Source organism: Phascolarctos cinereus, unplaced genomic scaffold (genome assembly GCF_003287225.1).
Source record: "Phascolarctos cinereus isolate Bilbo 61053 unplaced genomic scaffold, phaCin_HiC Scaffold_3;HRSCAF=262, whole genome shotgun sequence".
NCBI lineage: Eukaryota > Metazoa > Chordata > Mammalia > Diprotodontia > Phascolarctidae > Phascolarctos > Phascolarctos cinereus.
Window position 1 is genome coordinate 188,261,515 of NW_027555736.1, and position 25,125 is coordinate 188,286,639.

Genomic DNA, 25,125 nt, shown 5'->3' on the forward strand with positions numbered 1-25,125 from the left:
ATGCTCCAGAAATGAGGTATGGGGTTATCATGAACAATGACAAGTGGAAACAAGTCCAAAAGGGTGACCAGGACAGTGACAGAAATATAGACTGTGCCATATGAAGGCAGTTTGAAAAAATGGGAGAGTTGGGGCTTAGAGAAAGGAAGGGAATATGCATTTATATAGCACCTACTACGGGCCAGGCACTGTGCTAGGCACTTTGCAATTATTACCTCATTTGATCCTCACAACAGCCCTGGGAGGTAGGTGCTTTTATTATTATTCTCATTTGACGGTTGGAGAAACTAAGGCAAACAGAGGTTAAGTGGTCACACAGCTACTAAGTGTCTGAGAGTGGATTTGAAATCAGGTCCTCCTGACTCTAGGCAGCTAGGTGGCACAGTGGATAGAGCACCAAGTCTTGAGTCAGGAAGACCTGAGTTCAAATAAGATACTTACTAGCTGTGTGACCCTAGGCAAGTCACTTTTACCCTGTTTGCCTCAGTTTCCTCATCTGTAAAAAGAGCTGGAAAAGGAAATGCAAACCACTCCAGTATCTTTGCCAAGGATCTCAAACAGGGTCACAAAGAGTCGGACATGAATGAAAAAAAAACTATTGAACAACAAATGTAATTTATAGAATAGGCATTAGATTAATTTATTTGCTTCTGAAGGGCAGAACTAGAATTTAATTATGGAAGTTATTGGAAGGGAGATTTTGTTCAATTCGAGGAAAAACTTCCAGCAATTAGCAAAAACAGTAAGGGCTGCTTTAGGTGGATTGTGAATTCCCTACCACTGCATAATTTGTAGCACGAATAGCATGACCACTTAGAAGAATTGTTGCAGGAGGGATACATGCTTTGGGTTGGGGTTAGACTCTGAGGTCACTCCCAATTCTATGGTTCTGAAAATTACAATGAGACAGAATTTGTTTTGCTATAAGAAAGAACTTCCTTCAAATTTGGTGCTGTTGTGCAATTGTTTCAGTCATATCTGACTCCCCATTTGGGGTTTTCTTGGCAAACATACTGAAGTGGTTTGCCATTTCCTTCTCTAGCTCATTTTCCAGATGAGGAAAGTGAGGCAAACAGGGTTAAGTGACTTGCCCAGGGTCACACAGCTAGTAAATGTCTGAGGTCGGATTTGAACTCAAGAAGAGTCTTTCCGATTCCAGGCCTGGCACTCTGTGCACTATGGCGCCACCTAGCTGCCCCTCCTCTCAAACTAAGATGTCTGTAAATAGGCTGGGCTACCTCATGAGGTAATGATACTCTGTCATTAAAAATGTCCAAGCAGAAGCTAGATAAATATTTATTGGGAATGTTTATAGGATTTAGAGCTGGAAGGGACCTTAGAAGGCAGATAGATAAGGAAACTGAAGCCCAGAGGAGGAAAGTTATTTAGCCAAGGTCATATTAGAGGACATTCCTGCTATGGGTGGGAAGTTGAACTAGTTGCTGGGAGACAGAAAGAATCCTGGGTTTGAATTCCTAAGATCTGAGATTGACAAATCTCTCTGGGCCTCAGTATTCCTGTCTATAAAATGAGGAAAAGTGACTACCTGATCTTTGGCACTAAAATCCTAAGATCCAAGGGTCTCTAAAGATCCCTTTCAACTCTTAAGGTCCTATAAGAAGTCTCTGGTACATTAGGGAATAAAAAAATCAGGAAGAAATCCAAGCCACCCTAGATGACTTATGACTCCATAGATAAGTGCTTCGGTCAGGAGTTTGCTCTGAAGGAAAGGTTGGGCAGGAAGCTTTGGAAGCCAAAAAATGCAAATTCCAATAAAAGCCCTGGCCAGTATATACTCCTGGCAAGTCAACTGCATAGTGAGGTCAAAATGTGGAAAATTAGTGAGACTGCAAGCAATACTGAGTTCAAGAGATTTGAGAACAAAGTAACTTGAGTGAATTATATGTAAGGTCAGATTCTCTCTCCACTAAGCATCTGGGTAAATTCCGGTAAAATGTGGCTGCCAGAAAGTTTTCAGAAGCATAAAAAGTCACTGCTACTACCATCTTCTTCTTATCCCTAAAGTGCAACAAGTCATCTTGACTTTTATCTTGCAACTGGACTCTGGTAACTTTGTGCAACTCTGCCTCACTTAAATCCAGTTCATGAGCAAGTCAAGACATCACCCTATGGTGTCACTGGTTCTCTTAGAAGGATGAACAGCAGCAACGAAAGCGTAAAAAAGCCCAAGCCAATTCACTAAACGTGGGGAAGCGCATGCTGGTCCCCTGGGCTCCTCTGACCCTGATTTACAGCAAAGGTTCAAATGAGACGATGTTTTTAAAGTGCTTAGCACAGTAGCCAGTATACAGTAGGTGCTTAATAAGTGCTTGTTTCCTTCCCCTTCATCCCCCATTCCCCTGTTTGGCGATGAACAGGATGGGTCTAGATCAAGGGTGGGGACCCTGTGGCCTCTAGGTGACATTCTAGGTCCTCAAGTACTGCCCTCAGACTGAATCCAAACTTCACAGAACAAATCCTCTTAATAAAAGGATTTGTTCTGTAAAACTTGGGCTCAGTCAAAAAAGGCTGTACCCAAGGATCTAGAAGGCCACATGTGGCCTCGAGGCTGCAGGTGCCCTACCCCTAATAGGGGTGCCCTCATGTAATGGAAAGAACACAGGATTTTAAGTCCAAAGACCTAGGTTCAAATGTCAACCACCTGTGTGACCTTGGGCAAGTCACTTAAACTCACTGCATGGTTACCACATCTGTAAAATAGGAGGGTTGTACTATATGACACCTAAGGTCTCTCCCCTCCAGCTCCAAATCTATGCTCCTATGAAATGCCTAGGTAAAACTGAATGCAACTGGATATGGAAAGAGCTTCTAGTCAGAAGAAGGCCTAGACTGGGTGTGGTGTGGGTGAAAGCTTCTGCTGCTTTTCCCTCCTCACCTCTGCCATTTAGAATCCTTAGCTTTCTTCAAGGATCATCTCCAGGGCTCCTACCTCCTATGGGAACCTTCCCCTGAACCTCCAGCTGAGAGTACTTTCTCCCTCCTCAAATCATCTTTTATTTACTTATCGGTCCATAGGTTGTAGGGCAGTAGAAAGAGTGGCTAGGCCTGGAGTCAGGAACACGCCTCTTCCTATGTTTAAATCCAGCCTCAGACACTTACTAGCCGTGAGACCCTGGGCAAGTCACTTAACCCAGTTTGCCTCAATTTTCTCATCTGTAAAATGAGCTGGAGAAGGAAATGGCAAACCATTCCAATATCTTTGTCTAGGAAAGACTAAATGTGGTCACAGAGTTAAACACGACTAAACAACAGTGTGTGTATTTTTATAGGCTGTAGGACCCAAGGTAGAATATACATTCTCCAAGGGCAGGACGATTTTTAGTTTTATATCATTGCTGTTTTACAAGGTAGAGAGAGTTTCCTTATTCTAAAACGAAAGTCTGGCCATATTACCTCCCTAGTCATTTAACTCCAACAGCTCCTAATCACTTCTAGGATCAAACATAAAATCCTCTGGCATGCAGAGCCCTTCATAAGCTGGCCCCTTCCTACCTTTCCAGTCTTCTTATACCTTACTGTCCTCCAGCTGCTCTTTGATCCAGTGACACAGGCGACCTTCCCGTTCCTTGCACACAGCACTCCATTGCTGGCTGTCCTCTACGCCTGGAATTATCTCTCTGCTCATCTCCCTAGGCCTCCCGGCCTCCCTGACTTCCTTCCAATTCACTCAGAAGACATCACCTATGACGTCACTGGTCCTCTTTGAAAATGAAGGACAAACAGCAACGATAGTCCCAGCTAAAAGCTCACCAAGAAGCCTCTCCTGATCCCCCTTAAGGCTGCTGCCTTCCCTCTATTGATGGTCTGCCATTTATCCTGAACACAGCTTTGTACTTATTTGCGTGTTGTCTCCTCTATTGGACTGTGAGCTCCTTCAGAGCCCAGGGGCTGGTTTTTGGTTTGTTTGGCTTTTTTTTTTGTACCCCCATTGCTTAGCACAGTGCTGGGTCCATAGTGAACAATGCATACTTACTGACTGACTGAAGATCCCCAAACCAGTGAAATTACATTTCTAGTCCAAAAATAAAATGAGGGAACTAGACTAGGTAAGCTCTAAAGGATCTTCCCAACTGCAAATCTGATTGAACTCAACCGTACTGGGCAGCAGGGGCAGGGATTCTTTTATTCTAAAAGGAGTAAAATTGAGTCTGCTGCATCACCACCACCTTTTCTGAGCCTCTGTGAAAAAACAAACAAACCGAACACCATTCTTTAAACTAGACCTCTGATTTCACCTATGTAGAAGCTAAAAATGAGGATTTCCTTTACCAGTTCAGATCAGGACCTTTTTCTGCAACGTACAGCCTTAGAAAATTGTGTAGGTCACTGAGAGGTTATAACTTGCTGGGAATCTCTCAGCCGGTGTGTGTTAGGACAAATTTGGATTTGGACTCGGGCCTTCCTATCTTTGGGGCAAACTCTGTTGTTCTCTCTTTCCCTCTCTCTGTCTGTCTGTCTGTCTCTCCCCTGTATGTATATATTACATATGTTTTCTCTCTATATGTAACATATACACACATGTGTGTGCACATATGTAAATGTATGTGTGTGTAGATCTTGATATAACTAGACAGTCCTATTAGGGAATGTTGAAGTTTGACTGGAGTATAGGCAGAGCCAGGCCATGTGGGATAAAATACTCTTTTGCCTCCCAGGTTTATCCTCATAAAGATTTTAATTGGACTATAAAATTTGCATAATTTTCCCTCACTGACACCACCCACCTCTCATCACTCAGGCTCAGACACCCATTTTCTTAAATCCACACCCACCCGCATTGATTCCCTCTCTAGTTTGCCCCTGGACATGAGATTACCTACCTTCTTCCTGATCAGTCTGGCCCTGTCAGCTCACGGGTCAGTCTCTTGCATGATTCATACTGTCCAGTTCATTAAACCCTCACCTCTGTGATTTAAGGAATTGATTGTGCCATTTCTCTTATTTCCCCTTCTGAGGGCTCCCTCCCTTTATATTTTCTAAGTCCAACGCACTCAGGCAGGGTTAGGGACTGTCTTTTCTTCTCCTGAGCAGTAGGCTTGAGACTTCCCCATCGCTAACTCCGGCAAAGCCACCCCCTATGGGTGAGATCAGCACTATCCTTCTTCTGTGGATCTGGGCTCTTTATCGGGATTTAGAGGCAGTGGTGGTGGCAGAGTGGGGAGCTCTGGGACAGAAGTCTTAACCTAGTTAAGCCACAGGAAAAAAAGGAATAAAGGAGAAAGTTGACCAGGGGAGTCCCATGCTTTGAACTGTCAGGAAAGAAGGATGAAGTCATAGATTGAGAACGAAAAGACTTGATGTAGAGCCCTAGATCTGCCACTTTTTGCCCATGAGACTCATAACCTATCTGGACCTCAGTTTCTACATGTGTAAAATGGGAATAATCATACTTGCCCTCTCTACCTTATAGGGCTATGGTGAGGGAAATGGAAAGGGCACTGAACTTGGAGTCATGGTACCTGAGTTAGAATCACAGCTTTGCCACTTACTGCCTTGTGTGACCTTAAGCAAGTGACTTAACCTCTCCAGGCCTCAGTTTCCCCAATTACAAAATGAGTTTTAGATTAGATCAGTGGTATCAAAGGCAAATAGAAATGGGGGCTATTAATCCATACATAAGGATCCCTGCTGGCTGCATATTGACTTAGTTTTGAAATGTAATATCTGTGTTTTACTGTTCATTTTGTTAAATATTTCCCAATTACTTTAATCTAGTTAAGGCTGCACTTGGTTGTGTTCAAAACCTCTGGACTAGATGACCTCTAAGTTTCCTTGCAACCCTAGATCTTATTTATCCCAAGTACTTTGCTTTTTTTTAGTCCAGATTTTGACAGGGAAGATTTACCACCTCAAAATATATTAAGTTGTGTGCTGACCTGGCTAAATTGAGTCATGATGAGAGAGAGCCAAGGGTTCTTGATGTATCTCTACTTGTTCTTTTCTCAGACAGCCAGAGAAATGATTTCCTGGCTGAGCCCAAGATCAGAGATATTCAAACATGGGCAGAGAGTCTGTGTTGCTATTAACTACTAAGGGGATTGACGTCAGTGGGGAAGGCAGCCGAAGGAGACAGGCAACCGTGGATAGTGTGAAGCAGGAAAATATCGCAGACTTAGAGACAGAAGACTTTCAGTGTATGGCTTACTTCACTCTGCATCCTCCCTCAAGATTCTGCCCTATCTTTGTCTCTTAAGTGTTGTTATTTGTCTTTTGTTCTCAAAGAGGACCATGACATCAAGGAGGTGATGCCATGACATGCAAGTGAATTGGATTTAAATGAGGAAGGCTGTGCAAATTCACCGGCTTCACTTCCTCCTCCGGAGCCATCTGGGTCCAGTGGCCAGATATGGATCAGGATGACCGGAGATGGCCCTGGACGCAGTAGGAGGCCTTGGCCTTTTTAAGTTAAGGTCTTTCCTAGGTCTCAGTTGCACTGTATCATGGAAAGAGGACTCAGCTTGGGAGTCAGAACACTTGGGTTTTTAAATTCTAGCTTTGGTACTTACTAGATGTATGACTGTGAACTCTTTCTCTCTGAGTCTCAGTTTTTTCATCTGTGAAATGGGGATACTTGCATTAAAATCTCAAAGAGTTCTTACAAGGAAATCACTTTGTGAACCATAATGTTCTCTATAAATGTGAGCGATGATTACAACTGACTTTTTTCTGCTTCTTTGTTGTTCATTCTTTTTTCTATTCCACAAGCCCATTTTTTTCTTTCCCTTCTTCACAGTGGATAGAGTGCCAGACCTAAAGTCAGGGAGACTTCTAGCTGAGCTCAAATCTGGCCTAGACACTTACTAGCTGTGTGACCCTGGGCAAGTCACTTAAGTCTGTTTGCCTTGGTTTCCTCATCTGGAAAATGAGCTGGAGAAGGAAATGGCAAAGCACTCCAGTATCTTTGCCAAGAAAACCCCAGATGGGGTCATGGAGAGAGAGACATGACTGAAATGACTGAACAACAACAAAAATTATCACCCTTTTCTTCGTACATATTTTGCTAATATAATATGTCTTCACCCATCAAGTTGACTCCCTCACTGAATCAGCCTCAAAAATCATAGGATGTAAGACTTAGATCTGGAAGGGACCTTAGAGACTATGTAGTCTAATTCCCTAAATTTGCAAGTGAGGAAACTGAGGCCCAGAGAGGTGATTAACTTGCTGAATGGTCACCTAGGTAATGAATTGCAGAGCCAGGATTTGAATCTAGGACCTGTATTTTTTTCCAGTACATCATGCTAAACACTGTTTCCCCTTCAAAACTAACTCTTGAAATTGGGTCAAGCATTTGAAGGCTAAGGACAAAGATGGAACGTTTCAGATGTAAATATGTTGGTCAATGAAAGCTGGTGATGCTTGCAGAGCTATAAGTAGCAGTTTTGGTGTTTGGGACACGCTGCCCTCTTTATAATTCATTATGTGAAAATAATGTAAAAAGCAAATTTAGTGAATGGGAGGGGGAATTAATTATTATGTGTTACAGATGAGGATTACTAATAATGAGGAGCTTCTTATTTTAACTAATTATACTTGCTAACTAAATGATGAGCTCAGTTGTTTCTATGTTCCTGGAACATAATAAGTACTTAATAAATGCTCTAATTATCGATCTATGATACTGAAAGAATACATGAGCTGTCAACAAGCAAATGTAACAAAATTTTAAATTGCACTCTTCAAATCATTATTTAAGATAGTTAACACTTTGAAAATGTCAGCACCCTAGATAAAGCCCCAACCACCCTAGTTATGGTTCCAGAGGTTGGTTAACGTGAATGCAGCGTCAGATAGTGGAGTGAGCACTGGATTTGTGGCCAGAGGATCAAGATTGAAATCTAGACCTTGCTACTTACTAGCTGTGTGACCTTAGATAAGTAGAACAATTTTCTAAACCTCAATTTTCCCAACTGTAAAGTGAGGATTCCCTAAGGCCCGTTCTAGTTCAAAATCCTATAATTCTATGGATGAAGCCAAAATGGAAAGAGTTAGGAAGTTTTTTAAATAATCATACTTCTTAATATTTTCAAAATAGCTTTTGAAGCAGGGTGAATTATGACCCAGGTCTCCTCTACCTCCAAACTACTTACCTGTACACATCACAGCTGCAAAGACCCAGCACTGTCCATATTTCACAGGCTGGCCTCCTGTGGCATACCACTGCTTCAAGATGGCCACGCTACCATTCCATTCAGAGGGGCTAATTCCATCATCATAGCCCTCACTCCATTTCCCATTAAGTACACCATTGTCATCATTGCTGTTGATCTAAAAGAAAAGCAAGTTTTGAAGTACTGGTTTTCTTTTTTTTAAAAGCTTTTATTGATGCTTCTCTCGCTCTTCTTTTAAAATCACTGTCATTTATCAATAATCCCCTCCACCCTACCTCCAAACCTGCCCTTATACCAAAGAAATATAGTCAAGTAAAAACAATCATGGAATCAGAAGGTTCGAAAGAATCCTCACTATAACATATCCCCAAAAGTGGCATCTGGCCTCTGCCTGAAGGCCTCCAATGAGAGAGAAGCCACCAGCTCTCAAAATAAGCCTTTCCATATTTGAACAGCTGACATTTTTCCTCTATTTGCTTCTGAGACTTCCACCCCCACCTCCCCTGGTTCTGTCCTTGGGAGCCATGTAGAACTTGTCCAATCTCTCTTCCACATGACAACCCTTGAAATATTTGAACACAGCCATCATGTGCACTATTGTCTTCTCTGGGCTGAACACGTCCAGTTCCTTCAGATGATCCTCATGTCATGAATTCAGAGTCTGTCACCATCCTAGCTGCCCTTTTCTAGAAAGTCTCTAGCTATCGACGAACTGCCCAAGACTGAACACAGCACTCCAGATGACTTTTGACAAGGGCAAGAATATAGTGGGATTGTTATCTGGATATGTGTGTATATGTGTATATAAGTGTGTGTATGTATACACACACACACATATACACACACATACACATGCATAACATGCATATATACACACAATGCATACATACATGTATATACAGCTGTATATATGTATATGTGTGTGTATCTATATATCTATTTGTATCTATAGATACACATATTTATATAGAGATATCTGATCTCACTATATCTCTCTTTATAGCTATGGAGATACATAGATAAATATATATAAATATGTATTTATAGACATCTCTATAGAGATAGAGATATCTCTTTCTCTATATCTAGGTGGAGATATGGATATCTCTATGTCTATATCTATCGATGGATGGATAGATAGATATAGACATAGAGATATCCATATCTCCACCTAGATATAGAGAAAGAGATATCTATACTTCTATATCTATCGATGGATGGATAGATAGATATAGACATAGAGATATCCATATCTCCACCTAGATATAGAGAAAGAGATATCTATACTTCTATATCTATCGATGGATGGATAGATAGATATAGACATAGAGATATCCATATCTCCACCTAGATATAGAGAAAGAGATATCTATACTTCTATATCTATCGATGGATGGATAGATAGATATAGACATCTCTTTCTCTATATCTAGGTGGAGATATGGATATCTCTATGTCTATATCTATCTATCCATCCATCGATAGATATAGAAGTATAGATATAGATATCCCTTCCTAATGCAGTCCAAGATTGCATTAACTTTTGGGTTGCCAGATCACACTGATGGCTCATATTGGGATTGTGGTCCCCTAAAACCCCCAGATTATTTTCAGAACAGCTGCTTTCTATACATGCCTTCCCAAACAGACTTTTCACTATATCTGACAATGTAAGCTTCATTTTGTACCTGTATTCTACCAGTTCTCTATGAAGAGGAAGGAGGTATGCTTTATCACCAATTCTCTGGTAGAAATATTCATTTCTTTCTGTATTGGTGCTTTTTGTTTTTATATTAATTATTTCTGGAGGTACCCAACTCCCATGAGGCCCAGAACGAAGACTTCCCCTTGTAACAAAGGAAAACAATTAGGCAAAAACAATTGATAAGGCAACCATATTTGACAGCATATGCAACATTCTGTACCCATAGGCTCCCAGCTCTCCAAGGAAACAGGGGGAAACATTTCCTCATCTCTTCTCTGGGCCAGGATGGGTCATTATACATTTACCCTGATAAACTGGTCATTACAATTATTTAATTAATTAATTTGATGCTTCTAAGAAGCATTACTCTCCAAGGAGATGGGGTTTGTAACCTAAATTAGGAAGCCTAAACTGTCTGACTTTATCTTTTCTGGAGGACTTTCTTGTTATGTTAAGTATTCCTTTGTTAATTAATTAACTGGTCTTATTTCCTATTTTTTTCTCTACCTCTTTTTTTTTTTTTTTGCTAGGCAGTGGGGTTAAGTGACTTGCCCAGGGTCACACAGCTAGTAAGTGTTATGTGTCTGAGGCCGGATTTGAACTCAGGATCTCCTGAATCCAGGGCCAGTGCTGTATCCACTGCACCACCTAGCTGCCCCTTTTTCTCTACCTCTTAACAGGTTTGACATTTGACTGCTGGGTTTTTTTTTAATACTTCAGTATGAATGAAATTTAGAAACCACAGGGCAGTTTCCTAACTCTCTGAGCTAAACTTCTCCCAAAGGATAAAATTCAGAACTAATGGGAATGAGGATGTATAACCAGAGGCTCTGCAGCTGGAATTCTTTAGTTGAGAAGACCTATTACCTATGTTCCCTCTCGAATCTCAACTAAAAGGCAACTAAAAAGCTCCTTCCAGAGCACTGAGTCCTCCCCACTCTTCCCTCCTTGGAGATTTCTAAAGTAGAATATGGTCAGCTCTTGCTGATTATAGAGTCAGAACCTTCTCTCACCATGGCGCTGACGACCCTGCTGATGTACACGGAGCTTCCCCGCAGTGCACAGTCCATGGCTGGATCAACTTGAAAATTCAAACTCTTCTCTAATAGCTTCAGGCAAATGTCTATGATATTTTCTTCAAACTGCAATGGGAGGGATTTAGGAGATTAGTTCAGGAAGCCATGGGAAAAATGTACATGTATGAATATATCTCTATGTATCCCCTTCCCTCAACCTCCATTTGCTTGCACCTTCCTCCCCCAATTACTTTGTTATTAGTATGTATTTTGTTTTTATATTAGTATATATTTAGCAGCAGTAAGATGAGTCTGGCAGAATTTCTGCCATTCGAGTAGTCTGTAGACTGGTTGAGGAGCTAGTACAGATATGTCAATAACTATTAAATACATTTGAATAAGTTCTTAGGAGAAAAAGCTAAACCAAATATTATGGGAAAGCCATGGAGAGATTATTTCTGGCTGGGGATCAGGATGGGAGGAAGATCAGGGCCGGCTTCAGGAAGAGGTAGCTTCTGCAATAGTTATTGAAGGGTGGGAAGGATTTCAATAAGTAGAGAGATGGGAGGTAGAGAGTGGGGAGAGTATTCTAGGTAAAGCATAATCAAAGGCATGGAACTGGGGAAAGGGTGGGACAAGTCTTTGGAAGAGTAAGTAGACCAGTTTAGTTTGGCTGGAGGGTAGAGGGTAGAGTATATGAAAGGGAGTAGTGTGAGATAAGGCTGGCATCAGATTGTGAAGAGCCTTGAATGACTTGTTTTTGATTTACAGCTCATGTTCTTTCCAGCTTATTCGATTGTGGAAAAAATAATTTTGAGGTTTGGCTTCCACTTCCCATCTATTCATTCGCTTCTTCTCCATCTCCTTATCCTGAGGGGTCCAGGGTGTGGTAGTCAGAGATGGTTGCTTGGCAGCAGCAGTCATGAATTATGGGGCTAAGAGAAGGATCTCTACTAGAGCACATCATAATGGCGGCTTTCATGCTTGGCCTAGGATGGGATTTATAGGAGAGAAAATTCATGTGGACCCCTACTCTATGCCAATCAGTACTGATCAGTGGGATGTGATTCCATAGGGATAGTGATTATAAGTTCTGTATATTAGGCCCCAGAGCTATGAACTGAAGATTGTAAGTTCATTTGTTTAATCTTAGGAAGCTGACTAGAGGCACGCCACCCTCGTTTTTTCTTGTTATGGTGACCAAACCTAGCATGGCAGAGGTGACTCAATTACATGGAAAGTCCCCCAACTTATTTTTGTACCTCTGAACCACTCACTCTTGTCCATGATGAGCAGGTGACCATCTTCTGACCATCTTCTGACTACTTAGGCAGTGGAGATGCCCCATGCTTCTCCCAACCCAAGACCACCCTGCTGACATGCCATTTTTTGGGCTGATACATCATTTTTGGCCCTTGAAGCAAGGTCTATCAACCAGTGGAATTCTGTATTTTGTGTAGCCCTTGTAGAGTGTTCAGGTATCAAAACTACTATCAAACCTTATAAAAATAAGGTACTGAAGGAAGGGGGCATCTCAGATCATGAGGAAGAGCTGTTGTCCACTTAATTACAGGGGACCATGGGCCATGAGCTCAGAGCTCTGCCTCAGTGGGTTTTCTTGCAGATTGGACAATTAAAAAATCCCCATTTACTTGTCCACATTATCAAGACTGCATCCACATTTATCTCTACATTAGTCAACATTTCCTTTTATAGCTAATTCCGTGCCATTCAAGGCCCTTCATAATTTGGCTACAGGTCTAAATTTTAGCCCACTCCTTTCTGTATACTCTACGCTCCAACCAAACTGAACTATTCTTTCAGCTCAGCCAGCTTCCCCATGCTGAAAGTGGACTCCTGTCACATCTCTTGTGGTTTTCTGGTCGGTCGTTTTTCAGTTGTGTCTGACTCTTCGAGACCCCCTCACATCTCTACCGAGTGGCATCTTTTCCTTCCTGGTTACCTTACCACCACTACCCCCGCTCTACTCCAGCTAGAATCCATACCTGTCTTAATAAATCTCTCAGGCTGACTTTCACCTCTTAGAAACCCTAATCTCCTATGAATCTAAACCCAAGCACTGTCTTCTACATGAAGTCTTCCCTGATCGTCCTCCACTCTGTCCCATCACTTTGTATCTATTTTTTGTATATACCTACATATGTACATGCTGTCTTGCCCAATAGAATTTAAGTTCCTAGCAGCCAGGGACTGTGTATTAACTTCTCTCTTTGTACCCCTAGTACCTGACAGTGCCTGACATATACATAATAGGCACTTTATAAATGTTTGTTGGTTGATTTCTAGATCACACACTGTTTGAGGGCAGAGACTGAGTTCTTTTCCAGCATGGGATGTATAATGGAAAGAGTACTTAAGAGAATTAGAAGACCTGGGTAAGTGTCTTGCAGGTGACATTTTACTAGATATGTGACCATGGGCAATTTGGTTTCCTCATCTGAAAAATGGAGATAACACTTGTATCACCTACTTTATAGGATTGTCATGAGAAAAGTGCTTTGTACACCTTTAAAAAGCACTCTCTAAATTTGTTTTCTTATGGTTGTATCCCCAACACCTAGAACAGTGCCTTGCTCATAGCAAGTGCTTGACAAATATTTTTTAATTGGATTGAAAATTGTGTTATCTCTTTCTGCCACCTGCTAGAACAATTCATCTTCAGCTATTGCTTTTAGTTATAGTTTTAGAGCTTGAAGGAACCCCAGAGCCTGTCAAGTCATATGATTTTAGGATCATTAGATCCAGAGCTGGAAGGGACATTCAAGGCCATTTAGTCCAACCCCATCATTTTACAAATGTAGAAACTGAGGCTCAGCAAAGTTAGAGAGTGACTTGCCCAAGGTCACAGTAGGTAAGAATTGGCAGAACTGGGAGATAAAATTGGGTCTTTTGACTCTAAATCTGGTGTTCTTTGCACTGTGCCAAAATTTTCAAAGTCATCAGCAAAAGCCAATACAAAACAAAACACACACACCCTGGAAATCATTCTGCTTGTCATATGATCATTATGAGTATTTTCCACTTAGGCACGCTACAGACCTCCTATATAACCTCAGGGGTTTGCTGGAGACAGCTCAAACCGGCTTACAGGAGCCAGATTTTCAGAGTGAGCATTTACATTCTGGAAGTTGGCAGACACAACAAATTAGGGCTTCATTTATTGTTTGGATTTAAGAAAGGGAATGTTAATAATGCAGATTAATCTTAAAAAGTGTATTGTGCATACATTTTCCCCTGGAGAGCAGGTTGTTAAACATTTACCAACACACCCCTGAAAAACCCTGACTGAAAAATGTTATTCCTTTCTCTTTGGGAGTGATTAGAAAGGCCTCTAGCTGCTCAGACATGGATTTAAGGCAAAAGATAAAAATATTTAGATTAGAACAATTTGATTAGAAAAATCTAGTGTCAGGAATAGAGACATTGTATTTTAGGGAAAAAAAGATGGTAACAAGAGAAAATGACCTTCACACCCAGTTCCCAGTGGTGGAAGCTAGAGAGGTTGCTCTGGATTTCCCAGAGAGAGAAAAGGAAAGTGGAAAAGACTTGGGACACAGAAAAAAAGTGATCCCTGACTCCTTTTTCACCACAATGGTAAACATACAAGTTTACCATTTACAAGTTTACACTGGGCCAGTTAACTGTGGGTCAGTCAGTTGCCTCTAGAAGTTTCTTGCTGCCCTGTGATTAGGTGAGATCCATTTTGCTGGGGGGCTCTGGACCCTTTGATTTGGTTTAGGGCTAAGGAAGGACCGTGATACCCATTTGGGCTCATAGCTGAAACAACCAGGACCTGAAAGTCATGAAGGAGGAAGACAGTTCTAGAATCCTCTTTGGAGAGGTCCATAAGGGATCCAGGTCAGGATGAAACCAGACTGAATGAGGACCCTCTCCATACTCGCAGCTTAGCTTAGAAATGAACCCTCATGACTGTCCCACTATTGCCTATCCCAGAAATCAGCCTAGAGAACGTCACTCTGTAGGATTAGTGACTTGGTCCCATTCTGATCCTTTGCAAGAGTCCCAGACCAGATTTCAAGGTTTAGTTTGGGGGAAGCTTTTAAAGTGTTATTGTTAGGGGGTGGAGAGGTAAGGGATAAGATATTGATAATAATAAATAGCTTTCATAGAATGCCTACTATGTTCCAAGCACAATGCTGAGTGTTTTACAAATATTATTTCATTTTATCCTCGCAATAACCCTGGAAGGTAGGTGCTATTATTATTCTCATTTTACAGTTGAGGAAATTGAGGCAAATAGAGGTGTAAGTGCCTTGCTCAAGTGTCTGAGGCTGGATTTTAATTCAGGTCTTCCTGAATCCAAACCCAGTGCTCTCCTCACTTCAACACTTTAACTGCTTTTCAATCATGTACCTTGGATTCATGGGAGAAAAATATTGGAGCAGTGGTCCCCACAATGACACTGAGCTTCCTCATGTATGCTAATGATAATAAGAGGTGCCCGCAGAAAATGAGGCAACTGACATGAAACCTTTTAAGGAGCTACAACAAAAGATGTCACACCCAACATGACTACGGCAGGACCCGTGACTCAGTACCACTTGTAACTCCAGGTTCATGTGCACATGACTAAAACATCATAGCTTCAGAGCTGGAAATGGCCCCAATCTACCTTTCTGGCCTCATTGTACATTATTCTCCCTCCCCAACTCAGTGAGCCAGCCCACCTGGCCTTCTCTCTGTTCTTCAGTTTCTTGTCTCTAGGTCTTTGTACTGGCCAGCAGCCCCTGTACCTAGAACGTTCCCTACCTCCACCTCATCACATCCCTCCTTTCCTTTGAGATGAAGCTTAAACACCATCTCGTGCATGAAATCTTTCATGATCCTTCCAATGGCTCATGCCCTTCCTCTCAAATGACCTTGTAGTTTACTACTTTGTCTCTATTTGTATTTATTCACTTCATATTTGTGCTGCATACATTTTTGTGTGTATTTGTCATCTCCCCTGACATTCGAATGCAAACTCCTCCAGAGGAAGGATTGTTTCATTCCTTTTACTTGCATCCCTAGCACCTTGCACGGTGCTGGACACATAGTTTTCTGTTGTTGTTGTTTTTGAGTTGTTTCATTCGTGCCCGACTCCACGTGACTCCATTTGGAGGTTTTTTTGGCAAAGGTACCAGAGTGGTTTGCTATTTCTTTCTCCAGTTCATTTTCCAGATGAGGAAACTGAGGCAAACAGGGTTAAGTGACTTGCCCAGGGTCACACAGCTAGTAAGTGTCTGAGGCCACATTTGAGCTCAGGTAGATGTCTTCCTGACTTTAGGTCTGGTGCTCTATCCACTGTGACACCCAGCTGCTGAAGACCTGAGTTCAAATCTGTCTTCAGACACATAGTAGACACTAATAAATACCCATTGATTGGTTGACAGAAGAAAGGAACCGTTTATACCATCTCATCTAGTCCCTCATTTTGCAATTGAGGAACAGAGGCTCAGAGATGTTATGCAACTTTTCTTTGGTTACCCAGGTAACAAGTGGCAGAGTCATGATTTGAACTCAGGTCTTCTGTCTCCAAATCTGACTCTCTTTCCACCGTACCAATATCTTGGGAGCATCTAGCAAAGCACTGAACTCAGAAAGTTCTCTTTTGGGTCAATGCATTCACTCCACAGAAGCCTCTTGCAGGCTTCTGATACTGTTCTCATTATAGAAATGTCCGGTATTCTTGGGCTGAGCTGGGCTGGGAGGAGTTACTTATGAGTTATACCCAGTCCCCTTCCACAAGACTTAGGCCTTGCTTTGGCTACCATCCGTGTTCTACCTCCCCTTCACCCAAGGCTAACGTCAACCTGGAAGAAATGACTGAAGGTTGCAGGTGGAGTAGACAGAGGTGATTAAGTGGCTGGGCAGTAGCAGTCATAGGCTGAGAGTCTAGAGAAGGAAGCAATGACCATAGGAGCATATGATGGAGGCTTACATGCTTGGCTAGAATGGGGCTTACCTGACCATAGTTCCATGGACATGGACGGATCCAGTTCTTGTTACCCTGGTAGATGAAGCCATGATCATTCATGATGTATTCCTGTCTCTGAGGCTCACTTTCTAAATAGACTTCATCAGCTTTAGAAATTAGAGCAGGAGATACGACAGAGAGATTAATAATAATAATTCACATTTATACCAGGTTTTTACAAAGCACTTTCCTCACAACAACCCTGCAAAGTGGGCAGTATCATAGGGCCCTCATTTTTTTCAGATGAGGAAACAAGTTCAGAGACGTTGTGACTTTTTCAAGATTACACAGATAATGAGGGTAGAGATGAGACTCAATTCTGGGGCTTCTGATTCTCAAGCCAGTGTTATTTCTGCTGTACTGTGCTGCCATTCCCATGTCTGTATCTCACTCTTCACACTGGCCTTATCTGCCTCTCCAAGCCCTCCAGACTCACAGGTCCAAAGATATCAGAATTTTTTCCATGGAGGTACATGGAGGGCTGCCTTTCTAAGAAGCGTTCCTCTTTGGGGACCCTGGAGAGCTCCTGCCATCAACAGTTACAAGCTGAAGCAGAGATTGCTCCAACTCTAAGTCACGGATCAGGGTTTGGAGCACTCTTCTTTGAGCCAATGGTGTTTCCCAGATACTACTTACAGACCCAATCTCCCTCCTTTAGAGTGAGTCAGTTCACAAGCATTTATCAAACACTGCAGCTAGGTGACTCAATGGATAAGAGCGCTGGACCTGGAGTCAGGAAGACCTGAGTTCAAATCTGGCCTCAGACTCTCAGTAGCTGTGTGACCCATAGCAAGTCACTTAACCTCTATTTGCCTTAACTCAGTGGAGAATGGATTGGCAAAGCACTGCAGTATCTTTGCCAAGAAAATCCCACGTGGGGGTCACAGAAAGTCAAACACAACTGAACAATAACAGCATGTGCTCAGCCTTAAGGACACGAAAAAGACAAAAATGAGGTCCCTGTCTTCAAGGAGCTCACATTCTAATTAGGGAGACAGACAACATGCAAACAACTATGTGCATACGAGATATATGCAGGGTCGGCAGGAAGTAGTCTCAGAGAGAAGGTTCAAGTGGGGAAGGGGAAGGAGAACGGGAGAGAAGGGACTGCTGCTTGTGGAGAGAGAAGCCTGGAGTTTAACAGTAATGTGCCATGTGGTGCACCACCCTTGAAGTCTGGAGGTCGACTTAGAAAGGACAGAACACGTGGGATCTGTTTCATGTCTAGACAGACCTCCTGGAAGTCAGGAAGTACAGTAGCAGTGGCTACTCTTAATGCCCCTTTTGTTGTCATGCTATTTTCCCTTTTTTTTCGTTTTATTTCTTTTCTTAACTTTCATTGATTTATTTTTAGTTTTCAACATTCACTTCCATAAGCTTTTGAATTTTAAATTTTCTCCCCCTCCCTCCCCAAGACGGCATACAATCTGATATAGGCTCTACGTATGCATTCCTATTAAACCCATTTTCACATTGTCATGCTATTTTCTAACCAATAGATGTCAACAGATGAGAGTGATAGTTGTTGCTACTCTTGATTTCAACTTTTTTCTCTCTCCTCTCCCCAATACCCTTTGCCCTCTACCCCTGCATTACTTTGAGAACTGAAATGGGCCAGAACACTGGGTGCAGCAATGTAGGAAGCGCTACCAGTGAGATTTGCCATGACTCTCCCATCACCATACTGTTTATGATTCCACCCCCACCCCTCCAATGCCTATTTGTATGCTCACTGTGCATTTATTGGATGGGTAGGTTATGACTACCCTTATATTTGGTCTAGGATAAAATATTATCTCATCTATGGGGTGCCTGATGGGGATTTGTTAATAAATGTTGTATGTGTGGAAAAATGAAGATGCCAAGCAGTTCTGAAGACATTACCATCTAACAATTGCCCTAAGGAAGAGAAAGAGAAAAGGAGAGACATATAGAGGGAGAGAGACAGAAACAGAAAGACAGAGGCACAGAGAGACATATACCAGCAAGCAAAGACAAAGAAAGAATAACAGAGAGTGACATCATTGAAGGAGTAGGAGGAAGAAGAGAACAGATAAAAATTACATTGCACTTTACATAGATCACTTGCTTCTTACAACGACATGGTGAGATAGATGAGAGGAGAGAAGAGGAACATGGATGAAACCGGAGACAGAGTTCTTAGAACACTGGGGATAACAAATCTGCAACTAAAAGTTATCGTTTTAGGTTTAAAGAATATTTTCAGATATATTCTTATTTTAAAATCAACAAATTTCATCCTAAACGTCCAATAAAATCTCAACTATCATCTTCTGTCATGGTAACTCTTCAGAAGAAGGAATTTGAAGTGTTTTTCTAGTTTGACAGCTAATCTGCGTTTGATGTTACAGATATCTGCGCTGTTTTCGGGTGAGAACATCTGGCTCTTGCTCTCTGAAGAATGGATCTAACAGTAACATACCATGTGATACACCACCCTTGAATTATGTTATCCAGCAAAAAATGCTGGATAACATAAAAAAAAATTGTCACATTAAAATGAGAATGAATACTCATCCATCCTGGCTACCACTTAGATATATGCTGCATGTAACATTGTAAGAAGCACAGCTGGGGTTTCAAAAGCAGTCAAAGGTGTGGCCCTCACACTCAAGAAATTTATAATCTAGTTATTTCTCAACTACATGATGCCGTCTTTCAAACGTTGGATCTCAAGTACTTAAGCATCCCTTGTCTTCTGTGTTATTACTCCTCCTCTCTTTCTTTTTTTTTAAGATCTGACATTTTATTTCAAGAGATCACTCAAACTCTAGCCTTGGGCCCAGCTGAACAGCCCCATATTGTTCAATCCACCAGAACAACCAACACACTTCTCAATTTTTACTAGTCAGGCATGCTGGCAAACTGGAAAAATACCTGCAATGATGCTCATGTTTTGGAAAGGACAGTTTATTCTATGACCTAATATGGGCGGGGAGGTGATATATAGAGGAAAGAATACTGATTCTGGAATCAGAACACCTTAGTTAAAATCCTACTCCTTACACTGACTACCTGTGTGACTGTGGCTAAGTCACTCAATGTTCCTGGGCCTCAGTTTCCCCCTCTGTAAAATAAGGTTGGACCAGATAGCTTAGGAGGGCCCTTCTAGCCCTAGTTCTGTGATCCTAAGTCTCGCCTTATGTTACGTGGGAGGAAAAACCTGTAAGAGTTGACTCAGGAGACAGAGAATTGCTTATCATTGGTGATCTTCAAGAGAAAATTGGGTGATCTTTTGCTGATGACATAAAGAAGATTTGTGATTGTGGTAGGAGTTGGATTAGCTTGGCTCTCTGCTTTGATCTAGATTTGTTTTTAGAAAGTTCAAGGGCTGTGGTTTATACATTACTAATAAATATATTCATTACGAACAAGAACCAGATAGATGTTCTCATCTACAGATGGCACAGATAAATATCCATACCATTAAAAACAGATTAGGCTTGAAGTCCCTTCCCATTCCTGGATTCTACAATTCGATGACTCAAAGCTGGGAGGGATAACTAATGGGGTGAAAGACTGAGTCGATGTGTGAAAAGAGCTTGACAGGCTGGAACACTGGGCCTTTTCTAGAAGACTTAATTTAATGGGGGGGGAGGGAACAAGCATTTATTAAGTACCTACTATGTGCCAGGCACTGTGTGAAGTACTTTACAAATAGTATCTCATTTGATCTTTATAACCACTCTATGAGGTAGATGCTATTATTGATCCCCATTTTACAGTTGAGGAAAACTGAGGCAGGCAGAGTGACTTGCTCAGAGTCCCACAAATAGTGTCTAGGGCTGAATTATGAGGCTAAGTGGTGACGTAAAGAGAGGCAGCTCAGCATGATGATAGAGCGCTCTCCTTAGAGTCAAGAACACTTCAGTTCAAGTCCCACTTATGACATATTCTGGCTGTGTGACCCTGGGTAAGTCATTTAACCTTTCTGTGCCCCCGGGGAAACTCTCTAAGGTACAAGAGTAGGTACTGATCGTGCAGTTTTCTCACTGGGAATTCCCAGTAACAGCGGAAATCTCAGGTCTGCTCTAAAAAAAAAAAATTAAAGTCTGACATTTAGTATTCCAAAAGTCAGTTACCCAAGGACAGGATTGGGGAAGCATAGCAAGGCAACAGTTCACGTGAATAAACTTGAGGGGATTTAAGGGACTAGAAACTCAATATACACTAGCAGTGTGGCATGGGATCCCCCAAAGGCTGTCAAAATGCAATCACAGGCTGCTGTTAGCAGATGCATCAGTCAGTGTCTGGAACAAGGGAGGCGACAGTCCTGGTTTACTCTGCCTTAGTCAGGCGACAGTCTGGAGCATTGTATTCAGTCTTGAGCACCTCATTTTAGAAAAACATTGACAAACTTGTCTAGTGACCTTGGATATGCCTATTGTTGCATAACATGGAGTAGCACCTGAGAAGGAAGGCCCAGAGAGAGAAGTCTAAGTCTCTGACTACATATTGGCAGCCATGCTCTGACCCAATTAAGGACAAAGGTCCTTAATAACAACGTGTCTTAGTCAGAAATGGCAGTGGCCTAAAGAAAGGGTATGATCTAGTGGGTATAACATGGTGCTACTATAGGGGCAGCAGAAACCAGGAGTCAGGAGACTTGGACTCTAATCATAGCTCCACCAGGCACTCGCTCAGTAACCCTGGACAAGTCATTCATTTGTTTGTTTGTTTTTTTGGTTAGACAATGGGTTAAGTGACTTGCCCAGGGTCACACAGCTAGTAAGTGCCAAGCATCTGAGGCCGGATTTGAACTCGGATCCTCTTGACTCCAAGGTCGGTGTAGCTGTCCTCCTGGACAAAGTCATTTGCCCTAATTTCTCACCTACGGCTGTTAGCTTTCTTAGCTTCCTTTAAGACTCAGCTCAAAATCCAAGAGGTGTTTCCTGATCCCCTCATCTCCACTCTACATGTGGCTTCCATTTATAGATCTTATATGTTCCTAGTTATTTTGTATGTTGCCTTCTCCGTTAGAATGTAAGCTCCTTGAGGGCAGGGGCTTTTTTTAAAATTAAAAAACCTTTTATTTACAAACTTTTCAAGAACTTTCTTTGAATCCCCAGCATTTAGCACAGTGCCTGGCACATAGTAAGCACTTAATAAATATTTGTTCACTCCACTCTCTAAGCTTCAGTTTCCTTATCTGTCAAGTGGTCACAGTAATGTGTATTGCTATTGTCACGAATGTCGTCAGATTGTTCTGAGGATCAAATGATATAACATGAGAGCAGTTTGAAAAATGAATTTGTGTATTACGTATGTGTGTGGATACACACATGTACCCAGATATACAAGGAAAGAGCTCTGGATTTGACATGAGAACACCTAGGTTCAGATCTTTACTTGGGCAAGCCGCAGATCCTCTTTGGCCTTAGTTTCCTTCTCTGTAAAATAAAGGGGGTTGGACTTCTGAGATCCCTTACAGTTCTAAATACATAATCCTAACACTATATAATCCGTTGTACTAGTAGCCATAAAAAAATTCCAGCCAGGTCTGTACGGTCATCGGCACAGACAAAAAAGGGTTTATGTATATGAGGATTCATTAATAGTCTTCAGTTATTGTTGTTGGATTTTTTTTTCAAATGAAATCATTTTTAAAGGTTCCCAGCCCCTGGAGTGCATGTGTCTTAATGCCTGGAATTGGGGGCTTGAGAATGGGGACTAAATGCTGGGGATTAAGACTAAGGACTGAAGGACAGTCCATCATAATTACAGATAAGCAGAAAGGGGAGGGGCAGCTAGGTGGAGCAATGGATAGAGCTCTGGGACCCGAGTCAGGAAGACCTGAGTTCAAATCCGGCCTCAGATACTTACTAGCTGTGTAACCCTGGGCAAGTCACTTAACCCCGTTTGCCTCAGTTTCCTCATCTGTAAAGGGAGATGAAGAAGGAAATGGCAAACCACTGTAGTCTCTTTGTGAAGAAAACCTCAAATGGGGCCACAAAGAGTTGGACGTGACTGAAATAACCGAACAACAACAGAAAGGGGAGAGAGCGGGGCTTGATGACTGATCCCTACCTGGACACCAAGGATTGAAGAGAAGGATGAACTCCCCAAGGTGATACGCTGAGACTGGTCCTTGGAAGGAATCGATGTGAACCTTCAGAAGGTATTGACCAATCGCGGCCATGGGCGGGGCGCACAGACTGACTTCCAGGAAGTTGGCCCCACTGGACTTGATCAGAGCTATCCAAGGACTCTTGAAGTTCGGCTCTTCTACGGAGAATGCTGCTCGGGTGCCCATGGAGAGGTCAGGCTTCGGACCTAAGGACCAACACAAGCGTTTGTGAGGAGACCAGAGCAGGGCCTGGTGTCTCCCAGTCACCCTCCAGCTTTCAGTTCCCTTCTTGGGGGAAGACTCACCGGTCTCTGTGATGAAGATGATTTTGTCCATGTCCGACTGGAATCCCCTGTTCTTGAAGTACAGGGTGACGGAGAAGGCCTGGCCCCGGCGCACTATGAGCCGCTGGAAACTGATCTCCTCTGTGTGGTGCTGCATGTTGTTCTGATAGCACTGGAAGTCAGAGACAGACACCTCCAGCCCTGTGAACAGCAGAGAACAAGGGTCGTCCCTCTGACTTTTAGCCTAGCCTAACTCGCCTGAGGAGCCCGGCTCTTCTGCTAGGGAACCAAACCCCAATGCTTGGCATAGGGGTTAAGTGACTTGCCCAGGGTCACACAGCTAGTAAGTGTCAAGTGTCTGAGGTCAGATTTGAACTCAGGTCCTCCTGACTCCAAGGCCAGAGCTTTATCCACTGCGCCCTCTAGCTGCCCCCCTTCTTCTCTTCTGTTGAAGTGGGAAAACCTGGAGACAAGAGAGCCTGAGTGTCCCCGTAAGTGACAGGGTTAAGGAAAGAATACACCACCAGGAAGATGCCCCATGTCCTGGGTGCTTCATAAAACCAGACTTGCAGGGCTATCGTCCTCCACTTTGGGGCAGACCCTGACGAGAAAATTAATTTGGGGCAGCCGGGGCTCCCCGTTCTTCCTTCTCAAGCATAAAATGGAATAGAAGATGACACAACCTGGAGAAGAAAAGATTTAATGTCTATCTTCAAATATTTGAAGGCTTCATACAATCTCAGCGCTAGAAGAGAGCTTGGCCTGCACCACCCAGTCTGCGCCTGAACAAGAATTCCCTCTATAACTTACCTGCATGAGGGGACGCTGCTACCTCCCAAGGGAGCCCATTCTGCTTTGGGACAGCTGTAATTGATAGGAAGTTTTTCCTTTTTGTCGTTCAGTCGTTTTAGTCACGTGCAACTCTTTGTGACCCCATTTGGGATTTTCTTGGCAGATACTGGAGTGGTTTGCCATTTCCTTGTCCTGCTCATTTTACAGATGAGGAAACTGAGGCAAACAGGGTGAAGTGACTTGCCCAGGGTCACACAACTAGTAAATGTCTGAGGCTGGATTTGAACTCAAGTCTTCCTGATTCTAGGTCCAGCACTGAGCCATCTGGCTGGCCCTCTGAATTACGCTCTACAGATATCTAAATGATGGTTTTTTTCATAGCTGTATTTAGTTTTTGTCACAAATTCTAACGTGAAGGGGTCACTTCCCCCAGGGTTCCCATCAGTTCCATCCTATCCTCAACCTGTCTTTCCTCTTCTTCCTACATGGCATATACTCTCTCTCTTTTGGGGGGGGGGGCAATTGGGGTTAAGTGACCTGCCCAAGGTCACACAGCTAGTAAGTGTCTAGTGTTTGGTCTGAGGCTGGATTTGAACTCAGGTCCTCCTGACTTCAGGGCCGGTGCTCTATCCACTGCACCACCTGGCTGCCCCTATGGCATATACTCTCTCTTCCCCACCCCTTGCTTCTGCTTCATAGTCCTCTCCTTTTGAGATGCAGCTTAAGCACCATCTTCTGCAGGAGAAGCCGTTTCTGATTTCTCAATCTGCTAGTCTCTTGCCTTCCAAACTATCTTGTATTTAACTATTTTTTTTTATATTTATGCCGTATCTATTTATATAAATGCTCATCTCCTCCATTAGGACGTGGTATCCTTGCAAGTAAGAATTGCTTCATTCTTTGTACTTGCATCCTTAGAGCCCAGTAGAGCTCCTGGCACACAGTAGGCTTAATAAATGCTTATTGATTGATTCTTCCTTGTTGGTGAGAATTAAATCCAGAATGGAAATTCTTCTCCTTGGTTCCTCATCCCCATCATTTTCCTTCTATTCCCACTGACACAACCACCCTGATCCAAATGTTGTCACCTCACTTGGTTTTTGTAAACAA

At 42.5% G+C, this 25,125-nt stretch overlaps 1 protein-coding gene across 1 annotated transcript in view; it reads right to left on the reverse strand.

Annotated features, from left to right (window-relative positions):
• TGM5 (transglutaminase 5) overlaps positions 1-24,039 on the reverse strand; it is a 48,450-nt gene extending 24,411 nt beyond the window's left edge. The window contains exons 1-6 of the mRNA XM_021009274.1: positions 24,034-24,039; positions 23,245-23,455; positions 22,900-23,145; positions 16,840-16,958; positions 10,851-10,979; positions 8,112-8,289 (exon numbers count right to left, since the gene is read on the reverse strand). Of these exons, the coding sequence (XP_020864933.1) occupies positions 8,112-8,289; positions 10,851-10,979; positions 16,840-16,958; positions 22,900-23,145; positions 23,245-23,455; positions 24,034-24,039 (889 nt within the window). The remainder of the gene's footprint in view (positions 1-8,111; positions 8,290-10,850; positions 10,980-16,839; positions 16,959-22,899; positions 23,146-23,244; positions 23,456-24,033) is intronic.
• Positions 24,040-25,125: the final 1,086 nt, after the last annotated feature.